The sequence below is a fragment of the Emydura macquarii genome, unplaced genomic scaffold (assembly GCF_026122565.2).
Source record: "Emydura macquarii macquarii isolate MOO-44397 ecotype Brisbane River unplaced genomic scaffold, CSIRO-AGI_Emac_v2 contig_1790, whole genome shotgun sequence".
NCBI classification, from domain to species: domain Eukaryota; kingdom Metazoa; phylum Chordata; order Testudines; family Chelidae; genus Emydura; species Emydura macquarii.
This window is the reverse complement of record NW_027131927.1, coordinates 13,518,721-13,537,527: the sequence shown is the minus strand read 5'-3', so window position 1 is coordinate 13,537,527 and position 18,807 is coordinate 13,518,721. Positions and strand designations below refer to the sequence as shown.

The following is an 18,807-nucleotide window of genomic DNA, read 5'->3' as shown; positions in this document are numbered from 1 at the left end:
CATGGAGTTTTTCTTTTAGAAAAACATGCAGCCTTGCTTTAAAAATGTATAAGGTAAAGGGAGAATAAAATATAACAATAACACCAGAGTATTTGTAGATGAAAAACGTTAATACAGTCGTGTGGCTGTTGTTTTATTCACACAAACATCAGGAAATTTAACGTTACACTTCCCGGCACAAACATATCTGTGTTCCTGTGTCATATATTAAGCTATTAGGAAAGGGCTAGATAACAAGACAAAAAATAACGAGAGTCCTGTAGCACCTTAAAGACTAACAAATTTCTGCGAGCATAAGCTTTCTTGGGCTGCAACCCACTTTGTCAGATGCATATGAAGATGCAGACGAAGATTCATGCATCTGACGAAGTGGGTTGCAGGCCATGAAAGCTTATGCCCGCAGAAATTTGTTAGTCTTTAAGGTGCTACAGGACTCTCATTGTTTTTGCTGTATACAGACTAACGCGGCTACCCCTCTAAGACAAAAAATATAATGCCTCTGTATAAATCCATGGTACACCCACATCTTGAATACTGCATGCAGATCTGGCCACCTTTTCTCAAAAAAGATGTCTTGGAATTGGAAAAGGTACAGAAAAGAGCAACTGAAATGATTAGGGGTATGGAACAGCTTCCATGTGAGGAGAGATTAATGAGATTGGGACTTTTCATCTTGGAAAAGAGATGACTAAGGAGGTCTATAAAATCATGACTGGTGTGGCAAAAGTAAATAACAAACTTTTATTTACTCTTTCTTGTAACACAAGAACTAGGGGTCACCAAACAAAATTGATAGGCAGCAGGACAGGGGATGGGTCTGAACATGAGATGTTCTGCCAGTGTGGGGGAAATGGAGATGATGGAAATGAAGCCTGACTCATAGCAATAGAAGACATGAAAGCTCATGTAGGGCTTATAGAGTCATAGATTCCCAGGCCAGAAGGGACCACTGTGATCATCTAATCTGAGCGCGTGTCTAACAGACCCGAGCACTTCCCCAGAATAATTCCTGCTGGAACTAGAGCAGATCTTTTTTGCAAAACGTCCCATATTGATTTAAAAATTGCTATTGGTGGAGAATCCTCCACTCACCCTTGGTTAGTTGTTCCAGTGTTTGAATACCCTCACCGTTAAAAATGTATGCCTTATTTCCGGTCGGAATCTGTCTGGCTCTAGACAGTTTACAGGCTGATGCCCTGGCATTTGGTCTGATGGTGCCAAGGAAAACACAGGGACCCTGAGGTTAGTCCTGCTTTGAGCAGGGGGTTGAATAGATGACCTCCTGAGATCCCTTCCAACTCTAATATTCTATGATTCTATGATCAGGGTGGCTTGGAGAGGGTGGAGGATACACAGCGATGAAGTGGGGGAGAGAAGTTGGTTTTGTAGGTCGCAGACTGGCAGAGTTCCCATTTGAATGATCATTGTAAAGCAGCTGGGTTGCAGTTTTTGGTTGCAATGCTAATTACATCTCAGAGACTTGCATAGGTGGCTTCTTATTATTTAAATCCAAATAAATAAGCATATGCAATGTGATCAAGCTGTAGATGCTGCGGGAGCCATAACTTTAAAGAAACCTTCTGTGTGTAGCCTCTCAGCCATAATGTCCCATTCATGTAGATTGCAGCTTTCCTTCTTCATTAAAAAAAGACAAACAGAAGAAACTCAAGGTGTCACATATTAAAACCAGCGTTTGCTTGTTCTGGGGCGCAGCACTCCCATGTGCACCTATGGTTACAATTTCCTGGCAGGTACCAGGGTGCCCAGGCAGGCAGCAGCCGGCCCAGATGGGCATCTTTTAATGCTGGCTGAAAGGGGGTGGGTTCCGACAAGGTAGGGAATTTGAACTCAGTGTGCAAACAAACGAAAGGGCTGCCACGTGGTGCTCAGCCCCATTGCTCAAGCCACTGCAGCTCTGCCTCAACCTCTCAGCCTAGGCTGACTTGCAGGCAGAAGCTGTGGTTGTGCCTTCTGACGGCTCAAGGCTTCGGTGGTGCCTGTTGGGTAGGCAGCTGGGTCTCTCTCCCTTCTCGATGCGCCCTCCTCGCCCCCTAGGGTGCCAATTGGGAAGGGGCAGTTGGATGTAACAGCCAGAAGAAAGTGTCTCAGCAGTGGCACAAGGTGAGGGGTCCAGGCTCCTTTCCTCCTCTCCCTCCAGGCCAGCTGCACCATGGTCTCCAAGTCCACCAGGACCACCCCGTGTACTTAAGCACCCACCAGCCACCCCAACAATACTCAGCACCCAATCAGCCACCCAGTCCTCATGGCCAGCAACCTACCATATCATATAATAGTTAATAGCAATAATTAGTGTTTTTCATCAGCAGATCTCCAAGCACTTCGCAAAGGAGGTCAGAATCATTATCCCTATTTTAAAGATGGGAAAAACTGAGGCATGGGGAAGGGAAATGACTTGCTCAAGGTCACCGAGCAGAACCAGGAATAAAATCCAGGTCTCCCAAGTCCTGGTCCAGTGCTATGACCACTAGGTCACGCTGCCTTCCTACATGTTGTAGCCTAGATCTTTGTGTGGATTGCGGCCCTCGCTGATTTGGGGACCACGTTCAGAACAATGATTGTAATGAAATGTTGATGCGGTTTTATTCTGTTTAGAAGACACTCGTTAGTATCATTAATAGTTGTTAATTCTTGGTTTCCTAGATGGTGCACTCATATCATAAATTGCTGTATGACAATTTAGTGGCTCACATGGAGAAGAAGTGATATTTCAGGGGGAGGAAGTGGAAGTACTAATTTATTTATACTTTAGTTTTCAAGGTTGCTTTCTTATTCCGAAGCTGGAGATGATTTGGATGCACAATGCAGACTTGACCCTTAAACCTGGATTGAAGTGGGGCGGGACAGATTAGCATAAAAATACATGGTATTCCCTGAGAGCATGCCCTTCTTTTCTGCCATAACAAACGTTCCCATTTTGGATGTGCCTACTTTCAAGATAAGTTTCAGTGCCTTCTTTAAGGTGCAAATCAGTCAGAGGACCCGTTTTTTCAGCAGACCGCATGAAACTGCTTAAAAGGCCTGTTCAACAGATCTTGAGCGGCAGCAAAGGTGCCTGAGCTGCCTGAGGATTCTGGGGCATCTCAGGGCATCAGACAAACGGACAGCTTTGCATTACCGTGTTTGATTAGTGGATACTTATTTAATTCCCTTCAGATCCCCTGAGAGAGAGAACGACACACACACTAGCACAGACAGACGAAACAAAAAGGAGACATTAGCAGGGAACTCTGTATGTTTCCTGTGGCTGTATATCCTTAGCAGCAGTTTCAGAATCAGCCTGCAGTTCAAGGACAGTTGTTAGGAAGTTCAGGATTAGTTCTTAACAACCTGCTTGAAAAATTCTTCAGGAACAGACTTGGTTTTCCTGTGGCGTTCTTGTGTCTTATTTAAAAGGCCTTAGAAATCATCTGTTTTATATTTTTGGTTATAAGACAATCAGGACAATCTGCTTCATTTGTTTTTTTTAAGTAAACATGTATGTCATTATCACAAATCAAGGCTCAAAGCGGCTTGGTTGCTTAAATTGATTCCATACTTTAAAGGTTGTTCAAAAACAAAGGGCCTTTTTTTTTCTTTTCCTTTTTTTTTAGTCAGTGATATAATAGACATCAGCCTTTGGTTCAAATGCTTGAAGGCACAGCAGCTCTGGAGAGTCAGAACAGGATCTGATTTATTTGTGACTCTTTTTACCAAATCTCAAAGCAGGCTCGCTTTGTTAGAGCAATGTGCTAATGAAGGCAAAGCTGATTAGCTGTACTACACATTTTTCTTACTGCCGACTATAGACAACAGACTCTTTACCTATGCTTCAGCCTAGACCTTGAGCCTAGCTCATGTATCTCTGTGGGGTTTAAGGTCATGTCCTGTAAGTGGAGGCTGCATCGAATCCAGACAAGCAGGCGTTCTTTTGATAAGAATCATAGAAATGCAGGATTGGAAGGGACCATGAGATGTCATCAAGTCCAGCTCCCTGTGCTGAAGGAGGGCCAAGTGAACCTAGGCCATCTTTGACAGGTGTTGGTCTAACCTGTTCTTAAAAACCTCCAGTGACAGAGATTCCTCAGCCTCCTGCGGCCACTGGTTCCAGTGCTTACCTGTCCTTTGACTTCGAAAGCTTTTCCTAATGCCCAGCCTCAATCTCCCTCGCTGCAAAGAGTGAACTTGTGCTGCAGTATTTTGTTTGACTCCACACTGACGTTTAATGGTGAGCCAAACCACCATGGAATGACCAGGCAAGGCTCATCCCAGGAGAGAGGGGATGGGCCCTGCACAGTCCAATGAGAGTGTGAGGAGGTCTTGTGCCACAGAGAAACACCGCACCTCTGAGAGCTCTCTGCACCCCAGGGAGGGCGTGCCTTCTGCACCAGCCTCTAAGAGGGACGCCCTTGCTTTTCTTTCTTGGGTGCATGGCCTGTTTGCTGATGAGGAAGGAACTGTCTCCCTTCTTCTTTTTCCCTTTGGTACACCCAAGGGTGATCATTGGCTGGCAGCACTCATGGGAGCACAGAGGCTACCGTTGTACCCAGGGGCACAAGGGAGACAAGGCTCCGTGCTCCTTCTCTTCTAGGCACCCATGCAAAAGGGAGATACACTAACACTTCCCCCCCAACTAAGCCCTCTCAGCGACTTCATTGGGCATTGGATTATGCCCTGTGGTGGGGCAGATCCTTTCTTGCAGTCAAGAACGGGTTAAAGAGCTCCTCTGGGCACGATCAACCTCAACCCAGCACATCTGCGAGGCTAGTCAAGCCTGGAGAAGGACAAATTCTTAACAGGGGGCGGTAGAGAGAGTTGACTACAGGCCCCTATAAAACATAGAACGAATGAAGAGGATAAAGGCTCAAAATCCTTGGCAGAGGGAGAATTCCTAGCTTTCCAGATGAACCAGCTTTATAGCCCTGTTGTGCCAGTGGAGTAGTGGAAAGGGGTTGTGAGAATTGAGCCCAGGGTGTTGATGACTCTAGTCATGTAATGTTAAGAAAATCCAAGGACCATTCAGTCTCAGTTCACTAGTTACATGTGTTTGGTATTGTCTTGTTTGCTTTGCTTCTGTCTTAGGGTTGCCACCCGTCCGGGTTTTACCCAGGCAGTCTGTTTTTTGTCTTCTGTGTCCTGGTGCCGTAGGGTTGCCAGGTGTCCAGTTTTTTACCGGGAAGTCTGGTCGAAAAGGGAAACTGACTGGCATCCAGTCAGATGTAGTGACCGGACACCAAAAGTCCGGTTACTGTGGAGTGTGGGGAGGTGCCAGGTCATTAACCTACACCAGCCCCTGCTCAACCTGGGCCACCTCATAGCTGCAGGCAGACTCCTTGTCAGGCTATAGCAGCTCTCGTCCCAGCCCCGAAGCAAAAGGAGCCCAGCTGGGCAGGGGAGGAAGGGGGAGACAGATCCAGCAAGCAATGGGGAGAGAGGAGTGAGCAATGGGGGCGCGACCTTGGGGGTTGAGGCAGAGCATGGGCGGGGCCTTGGGGGAAGAGACGGAGCATGGGTGGGGCCTTGGGGGAAGAGGCGGGGCAGGTGACAGGGCCTCGAGTATTCGGTTACCAGGAATTAGAAAGGTGTTTTGTCTTTGGTGTTTACTACTGAGTTTTGCTGCCTCGAGTATTTATGTAGCACAGAAAGTTCAACTTTGTCATTGCAAAAGGCCAATGTGAAATCTCTCCCAATGCCTTCTTCTCAGTTTCCAGCAGTGTCAGTCTCAGGATCTTGTCTGCCACTTACAAAGCTTCACTTTCTAATCTGGCCAGTTTGAGGAATCAATGCACAATATTCCATATCTAATAGGCTCTTCCTGCTTTCCTTCCTCACAATAACCTCCGTTGCTTATCCATCATTGAATCATACACAGAATAAGTGAGGAGTCTATGCAGAAGACTTTCTCTTCTTTGGTCAAAAACTGCTGATGGAAACAAATCCTTGTTTGTGCCTGACTCCACCATATTTCCTGTGGACTCTGGCATATTCTCTGTGTCTAAAAATACCTTTTTCTTCAGCAACTATTTGTATTTAAAGAATATTTTCCCACATTGGTGGCTGTTAATCAGCTAAGCAGGCAGCAGTTCTAATGTTAGGAACAAAGAGGTAGGTGTCATTGACAGCTCCAAACTTTATTTGAATTTTTTTAGCCATCTTGTAGCAAATGAGCGGGAATAGAATCATAGAATCATAGAATATTAGAGTTGGAAGGGACCTCAGGAGGTCATCTAGTCCAACCCCCTGCTCAAAGCAGGACTAACCTCAGCTATATCATCCCAACCAGGGCTTTGTCAAGCCTCAGCTTAAAAACCTCTAAGGATGGAGATTCCACCACCTCCCTAGGTAACCTATTCCAGTGCTTCACCACCCTCCTAGTAAAAAACTTTTTCCTAATGTCCAACCTAGACCTCCCGCCCTGCAACTTGAGACCATTGCTCCTTGTTCTGTCATCTGCCACCACCGAGAACAGCCTAGCCCCATCCTCCCTGGAACCCCCTTTCAGGTAGTTAAAGGCCGCTATCAAATCCCCCCTCACTCTTCTCTTTTGCAGACTAAACAAGCCCAGTTCCCTCAGCCTCTCCTCATAAGTCCTGTGCTCCAGCCCCCTAATCATTTTTGTTGCCCTCCGCTGCACTCTCTCCAACTTGTCCACATCCTTTTTGTAGTGGGGGGCCCAAAACTGGACACAATATTCTAAATGCGGCCTCACCAATGCCGAATAGAGGGGAATAATCACTTCCCGTGACCTGCTGGCAATGCCCCTCCTAATGCAGCCCAATATGCCATTAGCCTTCTTGACAACCAGGGCACACTGCTGACTCATATCCAGCTTTTTATCCACCATTACCCCCAGGTCCCTTTCTGCAGAGCTGCTGCCCAGTTCGTCGGTCCCCAGTCTATAGCTGTGCATGGGATTCTTCCTTCCTAAGTGGAGGACTCTGCACTTATCTTTGTTGAACCTCATTAGATTTCTTTTGGCCCAATCCTCCAGTTTGTTTAGGTCACTCTGTATCCTATCCCTACCTTGCAGGGTATCTACCACTCCTCCCAGCTTAGTGTCATCCGCAAACTTGCTGAGGGTGCAATCTACCCCATCCTCCAGATCATTAATAAAGATGTTGAACAAAACCGGCCCCAGGACTGACCCCTGGGGAACTCCGCTTGTGACCGGTTGCGAGCTAGACATGGAGCCATTGATCACTACTCGTTGAGCCCTATGCCCTAGCCAGTTCTCTATCCATTTTATAGTCCATTCATCCAACCCATACTTCTTTAACTTGCCGATAAGAATACCGTGAGAGACTGTATCAAAAGCTTTGCTAAAGTCAAGGTATATCACATCCACCGCCTTCCCTACATCCACAGAGCCAGTCACCTCATCATAGAAAGCAATCAGGTTGGTCAGGCATGACTTTCCCTTGGTGAATCCATGTTGACTGTTCCTGATCACCTTCCTCTCTTCCAAGTGCCTTAAAATGGATTCCTTAAGGACCTGCTCCATGATTTTTCCAGGGATTGAGGTGAGGCTGACCGGTCTGTAGTTCCCTGGATCCTCTTTCCTCCCTTTTTTGAAAATGGGCACTATATTTGCTTTTTTCCAGTCCTCAGGGACCTCCCCCTGTTGCCACGAGCTTTCAAAGATAATAGCCAATGGCTCTGAAATCACCTCAGCCAACTCCCTCAGCACTCTCGGGTGCATTGCATCTGGCCCCATGGACTTGTGAATGTCCAATCCTTCTAAATAGTCTTGAACCCGTTCCTTCAGCACTGCGGGATGTTCGCCTCCTTCCCATTCTGTGCCACCCAGTACGGCAGTCTGGGAGCTGATCTTGTCTGTGAAGACAGAGGCAAAAAAGGCATTGAGTACCTCAGCTTTCTCCACATCCTCCGTCACTAGGTCGCCTCCCTCATTCTCTAAGGGGCCCACACTTTCCCGAACCTTCCTCTTGTTGGCAACATACCTGTAGAAACCCTTCTTGTTCCCCTTCACTTCCCTTGCTAGCTGCAACTCCAATTGCGCTTTGGCCTTCCTGATTTCATTCCTGCACGTTCGAGCAGTGTTTATATACTCCTCCCTAGTCATCTGACCAAGCTTCCACTTCTTCTAAGCTTCTTTTTTGCTTTTAAGTTCGCCGAGGACATCTTTGTTAAGCCAAGCTAGACGCCTACCACATTTGCTATTCTTTCTGCACATCGGGATGGTTTGCTCTTGTGCCCTCAATAAGGTCTCTTTAAAATACAGCCAGCTCTCTTGGGTTCCTTTCCCTCTCATATTAGCCTCCCAGGGAATCCTGCCCATCAGTTCCCTGAGGGAGTCAAAGTCCGCTTTTCTGAAGTCCATGGTCCGTATCCTGCTGTTCTCCTTTCTTCCTTTTGTCAGGATCCTGAACTCGACCATCTCATGGTCACTGCTGCCTAGGTTGCCACCCACTTCTACTTCCCCTACCAAATCTTCCCTGTTTGTGAGCAGGAGATCAAGAGAAGCTCGGCCCTTAGTTGGTTGTTCCAGCACTTGCACCAGGAAGTTGTCAGCGACACTCTCCAAAAACTTCCTGGATTGTTTGTGCTCTGCTGTATTGTTCTTCCAGCAGATATCAGGGTGATTGAAGTCTCCCATGAGAATCAGGTCCTGTGAACTGGAAACTTTCCCTAGTTGAGTAAAGAAAGCCTCATCTACCTCATCCTCCTGGTCTGGTGGTCTGTAACAGACACCCACCACGACATCACGCTTATTGTTCTTGCTTCTAAGCTTAACCCAGAGACTCTCAACTGGCTTATCTTCAGTTTCATACTGGAGCTCAGAGCAGTCATAGTGCTCTCTTACATACAGTGCAACTCCTCCCGCCTTTCGCCCCTGCCTGTCCTTCCTGAACAGTTTATACCATGACATCTAGGGCTCATCTCTACTGGTTTTTCTCTTCTCTTGAAATGAGAGGGGCTGCCATGAAAACGAATCCGTACGCCAGGCTGGATAAGTACCCTTTCAAAAGCTGTTCAATAAGACATAGTAAAATAAATTAAGGAGAATAAGGTAAGATTTTATTAGAAATTAAACCCCAGAGACCTGTGTAATTTTAAGTAAAATCATTTATACTGCATAAAGAGACTTCAAGAGTGAATGACAGCAGAGAACCTGTGAAATAAGAGAGCAGTTTCCAGGGTATGTTTAAATATCCCATAAGGAAGGTTTTGGGAGAGGCCCCGTCTGTGCCCGATTCTCTGAGAATATGAGCTGTTACAGTTGCAGCTATGGAGGTTTGACTGTTTAGCTCAGGCAACTGGTGCTTTAGCTTTGGAGGTTCTGGGCTCCATTCCCAGTGTGTTGGCCAGATGGCGGCCATCACACTTAGTATAAAGTAATTTATGAATGTTGTTTCATTTATTAATTATGACTGGAATATTCACAGGAGACTAAGTGAGTTAGGTGTCCAACTTCCATTGAAATTCAGTCGGGGGTTAGGTGCCTAACTCCTTTAGGCTTCTTTAAAAATCTCACTCTGAGCCTGGATTAAAGAAAACTTTGTTTAGTTGAGTTGTGTGGACATCTTGTTGCGGTTCTAGTAGGAACAGTCTATATTTTGCTCACTTTAGGAAGGGAAAAGCTCACCTGGTGAGAAGAGCTCAAGTCTGTGGGCCCACAAGAAGTGCACGTTGTTGGGACGAAAAGTGGATTCCTTCCCTCAAAGTTGAGGCAGAACATTCCACTGAGATTCTGGGTCTTGGAGTCTGGAGCTGGGGACGTGTGTAACAGGAGTGGTGCTGAGATCACACACACCACCTGTCCCCTAGCTACAGTGGCCTCTCTGTAACACAGCAGGTGGAGCTTATTCTAAGGATCCCTCAGAAGATAGTACTTCCATCCCGGCCATTCTTGCACTGTTCCATTCCTGCCAGTGAGTCCCTGAGTCCTCTAGACAAGTCCATCTCTGTCATTCCCTCCAGCTCTCCTTTCCCATATTTGTGAGGAATTCCCTCTTTGAACAGGAACATGATACACCTCCATTAGGTGGTGCAGACTCTACTCTGTTGTGGGGGTTGTACATGGGCTGAGCTTCGCCCTAGGTATGATGCCCACAATTGTTGCAGTCATGTATATGCTTCCGATATGGTCCAGACTTCTGCAAAGCCTGTGGGCCTCCTATTTCATGTATTTTAACTCAGACAGGCTGTTAAAAGTCCAGGTTTCTGAACTTCTCGTTGGCAGTGGCCATCTTTCGGAAAGTGACATCATCGGGATCGAGTGGGGGCCTCAGGCTGTAGACTAGTGCGCATTCCGTTCTTGTACCTATTTGGGCCTCAATTCAGAAAGGTACGTAAGCAAGTGCCTGACTTTAAGCATGTGACTAGACCCATTGGAGTCAATGGGGGTATTTGTAAGCACCTCACTGAATCAGGACCTTGATTAAGATCAGAAATTAAGCAGAGGGAAAGTGGTTTATAGTCCTCAGTGCCGATTACTGCCGCTGTCACAAACAACATTGCTTGTTAACAAGATGGCTATAAGTAGCAGGTGATTCAGGAATGGCAGTCAGTCTTAGCAATTAGAGGAGTATGTGGTGGTAGTGTTTTAGAAGGGCACAGAAAGCTTCTACGTGTTGTGCAATGAGTGAGGGAAACTATGGCAAGCTACAAAAAGAATACCTCCACAGCACACATCTTTCTTTATGGTATGATGTCACTGTTCAGACCCTGACATTGTGTAATGCACAAGTTCCCTGATTCTTCTATGCAGTGGGAAAAGTCAAGTGGAAAAATACTTGCACCATAAAATGCCCCTGAATGCATGGGAACAAAGAAGCATCCTAGTTAAGGTTGCTAAGTGCAGCAGAAACTTAGGACATGTTGGTGTCAGCCATGAGGTCAGTCAAGAGACATCCCAGAATCTTAAAAGCGAGAGAGCTGTGACATAGATACAATAACTTAGTTGAATGTAAAAGCAGAGATGATTTCCCTCAAGAAACCCTACATACAGTAGAAGGATTTCTCAGTGTGGTGCATATGTAAAAGTCGATTAAGCATTTATGTAGGTCTGTACAGATGTGTGGTTGAGTTTTCTTTGCAGAGACTACAACTGATGATGTAGCCTGTATTCATAAGTGTGTCTTACTACATTCCTCCCCCCAGAAACGATCAATACTTTTTGTTCTGTTCCACCTCTATTTCTACAACTCTCTCCTTTTTAACCAAAACTGTACTTTCATATGAATTTGATGACACACTGCTCTGATGCTTTCTTGCTATGAGGGTTTGTCTTGTGGTTGTCAATATAAATTAATACCCTGTAGACCTTTTCTCCACAGAAGGGTGTCATACCGCTCAAGTGGGCACTCAGATTGCTGTGAAGATGGGTACAGCTTTTATTTTCTTTTAATATCTGTTATTAAAATATTATGTGAATATTCTGGGATGCTGGCATAAGGGCATGTTTGTTCGCATCGGATTAATTCATGAAAACGAAACATTCTGTTCAAGTAGAGCTATAAATCGCACTGTCATTGGCAAATTGTGCCTTGTTCAAAATCTATCAAAGAAAGCTGACTTATCTTGCATGTGCTGCTTTACACAAAATAGAACCACAGTAAACTCTTGTGCCATAATGATTTTCTGTCTTTCTTGATGAGACATAATGAGATAAATTCAAGACCTTTTTGAAGGCTAATTACATATTGTACACTCTAGACATCAATTGTCCTTGTTAGATGTTGCACATTTTTGCTTTCATTTCCTTTTCTCTGTCGTCTGCATGCTCATATGAATTTGGTTTAGCTTTGAAATACAAATTGGGGTGAAGGAGGAACTGTTTGGATTTTTTCACCCCAAATCTTTGTAGATATTGTACTGTTACACAATGCATCATTATAGATAGGCCAATACTTGGAGGAATATGTGAAGTAAATAAAAGGCATGAATTTCAAGCATGGAGCTGGGCATGGTGTCATAAGCTATGCCAGTTCTTGAGTAGTTTATGAACAACCCTTCAGAATAAATTCAAATCTGATCATGCTCTGGGGCTGGACGTTTCTGTTATGTATATGTATAGTTATGGCCAGATTTTCAAAAGTTCTCAGCACCCACTACTGGGCATAGATTTTAAATACAGCTCAGCTCCAACGTATTTAGGTGCCTACGTGGAAATAGCTCAGTGCTGAGCTCTTTTGGATATTAGGTCCTAAAATTTTCATTTTAAATTTAAAGGGTCCCCTTTAGTCTTCTTAACAAGCTAACATTCCTTGTCAATATCATGGACCAAGTATAATGGCTGCTCTTACATACTTTCCCATTGTCTTAAATACATAACATTGCCTCAGTGTATGCACCAATCCCTTTTAAATATAAAGAAGGTTAAGAACTACAGCTGTTGCTAAGGTGACCATGTCTAAGATCACTGTTTGTTGATTGGTCACTCTCTTTTCTTGTCCATCTTGTAATCCAGGAGTTCCCAACACAGTCCCAGGGGTCCACTGGCATAAAATGAAAAGGAAACATGGGCACTATTTATTTTACAGTGTTCTAGTTTATATGTATGCAATAATTAAAGTTAATAATTTTCCTCAAAAAGTGTTAATAGTGGGGCCGCAGTGCCTATTGCAGCTGCACAGGTGGACCTCAAGAAAAAAAGTTTGGGAATTTCTGTAATTACACTCATTCTGTTTTCTCCCCTCTGGAAGCAAGAACGGTCACTCACCCATGGTACATGGAAGTATGGAGAATTTCCATGTATTCTTACCATGCTGCCATGTTTCTTGTTTGTTTCTGAATTGCAGCCACATTTGCAGGTGCTGTTGTTTTAATCTAGGGTGACTGATTGATTTCAACAGCACTGTGTTTTTTTCCCATCAGAGGGAACTGATGTAAGAGTAGCTTTTGCATCACTCTTTTGTCATGATAACTTCTTCTGGTGTTGTGCTATATAGCCCAATCTAAAGAAGCCAATGTCTAGGAGGTGTGATGAAAGAAGAGTTGTGTGAAATCTTTCATTTGTACAGAGACTAGAAATTGGATCACTGTGCATAATTTACCTTGCCCCAGTAATAAATAAATAAATCCCCGCTTCATCCAACATGATGGCAAAATTTTGCTCTGAGAGCCATGTGACAGATCTTAAAAACTGGTGCTGTAGTTATACAACATGTTGAGGTAATGAGGATTTTAATAGCTGCCAGCAAACTGGATAGCAGCTAATTTTCTTTGCCTAATATTCGCTACACAAGAACTTTGAATGACAGACTGAAAGTCTCTTTAGTTTCCACGTACCTTCTGTAAGTATGACTGAGTGCCTGTGTATCATTAGTAACAAGATGGTCATCATTATTTTGCAGTGATTCTCAAGGGATCAGAAAAGTAACAGTATTTTGGAGCTGGCAAACTGAGGTGGATTCTATTTTAGAGTTCAGGAATGGCAGCAAATCAGCTTCCCAAAAGGGTCAATCTGGACTTCAATTTTCCTGGTACTGCTCGTTGTAGATCCAGCAATTAAAGAGCTAGTTTGTTTTCTTTTAAAGACCCGAGACACATGTGCAAAACTGTACATACGTTTATCATGGTTGAGTGTGCAAACAAGGTGAATGAGTGCAGAAAAATGACCAGATTTTTCTAAAGGGCTCAGCACCCAGTAGCTCCCAGTTACACTTAAGTGGAGTGGCCAGATTTCTGTAAAGGCTGAGGACCAAGCGTTTCCCACTGAGATCAATGGGCGCTGCTGATAGCTGAGCTCTTTGGAAACTCTAGCCCTTAATCTCCAAGGGTTTGATCCAGCAAGGTGCAGAGCACCTCCTGTAAAGTTGAGAGCACTCAGCACCTTGCAGGAAGAACCCAGTGTGTCTCATGATTGGGTTGCAACCAATGAACTTCGAGCCTGTGCTGACAGTTCTTTGAAAGCAGACACACGTAATTAGTGTATGCACTTCAAATTACCAAGGGGGGAAAAAGAATCCCCAACTGATATACGGGAGGAAAAGAGAACAAAAATAATAGCTCTCGGTTAGTCTGTAAGGCCCATCATACATATACATTACAGCTAAAGGGAATGTATTATACAGCGGGTGTAGCCAGAGATAGCTGTCTTATGTGGAACAGTTCAAAATTCTTCACAGGTTTTCTGGAAGAAACCCTGGGGAAATAGTCTTATTAGAATGTCTTAAAGCTGTCTGTACAGATATCACCTCCTCTCCAGGACGGTGATTATTTTATTTGCTGAGACATTGATTTCTGGGTGTGGGACATCTTAAATGAAAACCACAAACCATATTTTACCGTTATCCTAAACTATGTCTAAGATTGAGAGAAAAAGCAATACTTTGATGTTTTCCAAAGCAGGGAGAGAAGCCAGAAGATCTGTTAGGTCTAATACATTCTGCAAGGAAAATAAATATCTGACAAAGGCAGCTGCTAGAGAAATCAATGGCCAAAGTATTTTCATTCTCTTCTGCACAAATATTTTAAACATGCACCACATATTAGCATGGAAATATCCCATCTTCCTCTTGTGTTTTTTTTAAATAATTCACAAGCAAATAGCTTGTGATTGTTTGTTGTTGTCTCTTTCACTGAGGCTATGTCTACACACGGCAGCTGGTGTCATTTCCAACTCGGGCAGCTGTATGTGCACTAGCTCCGCTAAAAATAGTGGTGCGGCCAAGGTGGCCCAGGCTGGGGCTTGGGCCAGCTGCCCAAGTTCAGTCCCATCTGAAATCCTAGACATGTACCCAGGTGCTAGGCTGAGCTGCTAACTCGTGCAGCCACAGCCACGCCGCTATTTTTAGCATTCTAGTTTGAGCAGAGCTAACTCAGGTATGTCTATCTGCGCCAGGAATCCCACCTCCCAGCTGCAGTGAAGAGGTGCTCTAAATACCTGTGTTAAAAAGAAAAAAGGATGAATATTTGCTGAAAGAACTTAGTCTTTGGTTCCTTTCTTACAGTCTGCAGACCTGGATTCTTCAAGGCCTCTCCCCAGAGCCCGTCCTGCAGTAAGTGTCCCCCACACAGCTACACGCACGAGGAAGCATCCACCTCCTGTCTGTGTGAAGAGCACTATTTCAGAAGGGAGTCGGACCCACCTACGATGGCCTGTACAAGTAAGCACCCGCCGTGCATCTTCTAATTCGCTTGCGTATTACTGGACAGAGAAAGGGCACAAGGAAAACAAAGAATGTGCTTTTACAGGCTTTGGGCCTGCTCTTGACCTGGCTTGTGCTAGTTTTACACTGCTGCAATTCACTGGCTTCACCTAAATTAATCCAGATTCGCACCACTGTACTTGGGAGCAGAATCAAGCTCTTTGCCTCTCACGTGGGCATTTGATCCAGTCGGTGTTTGTGGAGATTAGCATGGAGAATTGGATGTATAGCCTCTAGAACTGCATGCTGCTGGGGTGTGTGTGTGTGAAATACAGTTAGTTAGCTATCGATCTAGATAGACACTATATATGGGGGCCACTTAGTGTCACGGGTTATTCTATTTCTCACTAGTCAGCTTTGGCAGCCAGGGAAATAATGAGGTGTCTCACACTTCTAGCAACTTCGGGATAGTGATGTTGGCTGGACATACTGATTGTTCAAAGCTACCGCAAAGAAAGAAAACAGATGCCCATCATGTTCAATGGATGGAGGAGGCAAAGTTATTGTAGGGGGGAGAAATAACAAACAGTTTGGTCTGTTGGGAGCTGAACAGAGAGCTGGAGTCAGAGGAGAGGGAGATAGTGAGGGCAAGTGATAGTTTTAAAATGCTGTGTTCCCACAACCCTCTCATCTGTCTCTTGTAGACCAGTAGCTGCATCTTGTCCACTTCTAAATACTTAGGCCCTGGCCCTGCAAAGACTTATAGCTATGCATAATGTCACACTGTCAGAAGTCCCACTGAAGTCAACTTACCATAGTGCATAAGATTAGGAATGTGCATATGTCTTTGCCAGATTGGGGCCTTCACTGGGAACTGTGCTATATTCCAGATATAATTTTATAGCAGAAATGGAGTTGAAAGGGACCGAAAAAGTAGCTGAGCTTCTGGGGATGGGAACAGGTAGAAGTGAATCAGTGAATCTCAGAGATGAAAAAAAGAAAACAGAGAACTAATATATTCAGAACAGCTGGGAGAAGGTGAAGAAGGAGTTTCTCACCATTTTTCTTGTATCCTTCTCCCAGGGACTGTTTTCAGTATTAGAAGGCAAAATTTCATAACCCCCCTAAAATGGCTGTGCACCAACCAGCCAGCACCCTACTGATATGTACTGTGTCACAATGGTTATTTTACTATCACCCTCTCTGCAGAAAACAGAACAGGGGAAGTGGTTTAGGGCCCCCCGTGTGGTTTCCATACTAACATGGACAAACTGAAAGAAGCCTTGGGAGAGCATTGCAGGGAGAAATGGGAATAGGCAAGGGCTGGAGGTGGGGGGCACAAATAGTGACAGCTTGCCATCCCTTTCTCCCAATGAACCCAGCTGCCCTTTCTGGCTACTTTCAATTGGCCCTCTGTTTTGGTCCCAATCCTGTAAACTCTTGCACCCCAGATGAACCCCTTTGCCTCCAGGGGACTCCATGCCCCTGAAAAGGATGGCTGACATGGAACAGGCTGACAGGGCCTAAACTGGGAGCACTGAACGTCTCGCCATTTGGCTTTCACAGGGGAAGGTGACTTGAATCGTACTGCTTTCTGGCAAGGGCCGTGCAGCTCCAAGGAGGGAAGGGCCAGCCTCGGAAAGCCTTGTGATAGGCAGTACTGCTTAAATGTCAGAGAGAGAGAGAAGAGTTCAGCTAGTGAAGTTCTGGTGTTGGGAGGGGAGGAAGAAAAAGGACCTTTTAAAATAAAGATATTCCACGCATAGATCAAAAAACTACTTATACATGTTGGTTGAGATTTGCAAAGGGGCTTTAGGCAAGTTAGCTTCCCAGCCACCACTGAAATTCAGTGGGAGGTCAGCGGTTAATTCCTATAAGTTTCTGTGACAATCCCAGCCGTACCGTGGAAGGGTACATCAGTTCTGTGTTAAATAGCTCATATTCTGCTAGTGGAATAAGATGTGTCAGGATGTGCATTAGCCGGGTATTTTGGGGCAGACGAAAGTTACAATCCCCACAATCTGCAACAAACCTCCTCCCAATACACACCCATTTGTGGCTCATTGCTCGGTGTTACTGTAGTGCGAGGACATAGACACACAGAGCCAGGCCTTAAGCAGCAACGAGAGAACTCTGTCCCCAAGAAGTTCCCACCTTTTTATGAAGCTCCCTGGTGCAACACCCCCCTGTCCTCTCTGGTGAAATTGTGGAACTCAGTGGCTGTTCCAGTCCACAATCACATACAGGGAAAAAAATCCTGAGTTATGATTGATTGACAAGTGCCGTGTGTTAGAGCCACTAAGTTTCTGTTGTAATGTTCACTTCCTCAGAAGTTAATGGAATCACAGAAATATTGGGCTGGAAGGGACCTTGAGAGGTCATATAGTCCAACCCTCTGCACTGAGGTAATGTTAAAGAGATTTCGTCAACTTGAAATTTAGTAAAAGGAAGTATTAAAATTAGTTTTAAGTACTACATTTCCAAGTTCCCCTGCAGATATTTGTGGTTTTATAACGTTTTCCTGACTTTTTTTCAAAGTGCTTGTCAGTTCCTTGTTGCTGTGTGAAAAACCCACAAAAACAGGGGAAACTGATTAACTCACAATAAAAGTGAAACAGAAACTGGCCATGTATGAAATGCTGTCAGATGCTCAAATAAACAAACAAAAAAGGAATAGAGAAAGACGTTTGTTCTTTAATTTCTTTACATTCTAGTTTCTTAGGTGGAATTGGTAACAGCGGTAGATAATCATTTTTTTAATGGGATTTTTAAATTGATGATGCCCTGTTAAATTTTGGAATAATTTTCTCAGTCAGACTCAGAGTCTGTTTCTCAGAGAATTTTGTGAAAATTATTATTCCCTTCCCAGAAGGTAAATAGCTTTTAAAACATAAAACGATAGCTTTCTTTCCTTTTTAGGACATCAATTTAAAAGGAAATAAAAACTGATGCACTTCTGAAATTTATGGGCACAATGGAGAAGTTTCCAAATGGTATAAAATATAACATACAACAGAATTTTCTGATAAGAACAATTCAGATAATATTCTGTACTCAGAAAAGAATCCACAATTCCCTTTAATGTGAGTTGAGCATTAAGTATCAGAGGGCAGTATTTGTCCCTCAGAATATATTTAAAAAATACACATTGACTTAATAGTTCAGATTTATTATCCATCAAAGAAAATACGGACTTTGTCTTCAGCCAGTATTTACATTTTGGGTCAGTAAATCATGATCTGGGGTGGGTAAGTCAGTATCTATTTTACAGACAAATTAGCTATCTTTTTTTTATTATGATTATTTCAGTAAACTAACTTCTTTGTCCTTGACGAAGAGAGGTCATAAATAAAAATGTACATCCTGAGAAGATAATCTAATTCCCTGGTTCTTGGAAACTAAAATAACATTTTGTTCTCACCAATGTGATTTTTTCCTCCAAAGTTTTATTGGAGCACAGTTTCAAGATTCTTCAAATAGTACTTGTTAGATATCTCTAGACTATTAAAGACCATTCATAGAGCCCCTTTGAGAATGCTAATTTTATGGGTTATGGAGTGCCACTAACTTCAAAGCATAGCTCTTGAAATTGATGTTTTTAAACCTTCAAGAAGAGCAGCTGACTCGTCTATACAGAGCAAGTAGAAACCTCTGGCGAATTTAGTAAAGTAATCATTTATATACGTTTAAGACATATTGTTCAATAAGTGTTTCTTGTGCTTGAATTCCCTCCCTCCCTGCCCCCCTCGCCTCA

General features: G+C 44.0%; 1 protein-coding gene across 7 annotated transcripts in view; it reads left to right on the top strand.

Moving 5' to 3' along the window:
• EPHA5 (EPH receptor A5) overlaps window positions 1-18,807 on the top strand; it is a 292,850-nt gene that overhangs the window by 144,765 nt on the left and 129,278 nt on the right. For all 7 annotated transcript variants that reach the window (XM_067556908.1, XM_067556907.1, XM_067556905.1 and 4 more), the window contains exon 4: window positions 14,916-15,071. In XM_067556908.1, the coding sequence (XP_067413009.1) occupies window positions 14,916-15,071 (156 nt within the window). The remainder of the gene's footprint in view (window positions 1-14,915; window positions 15,072-18,807) is intronic.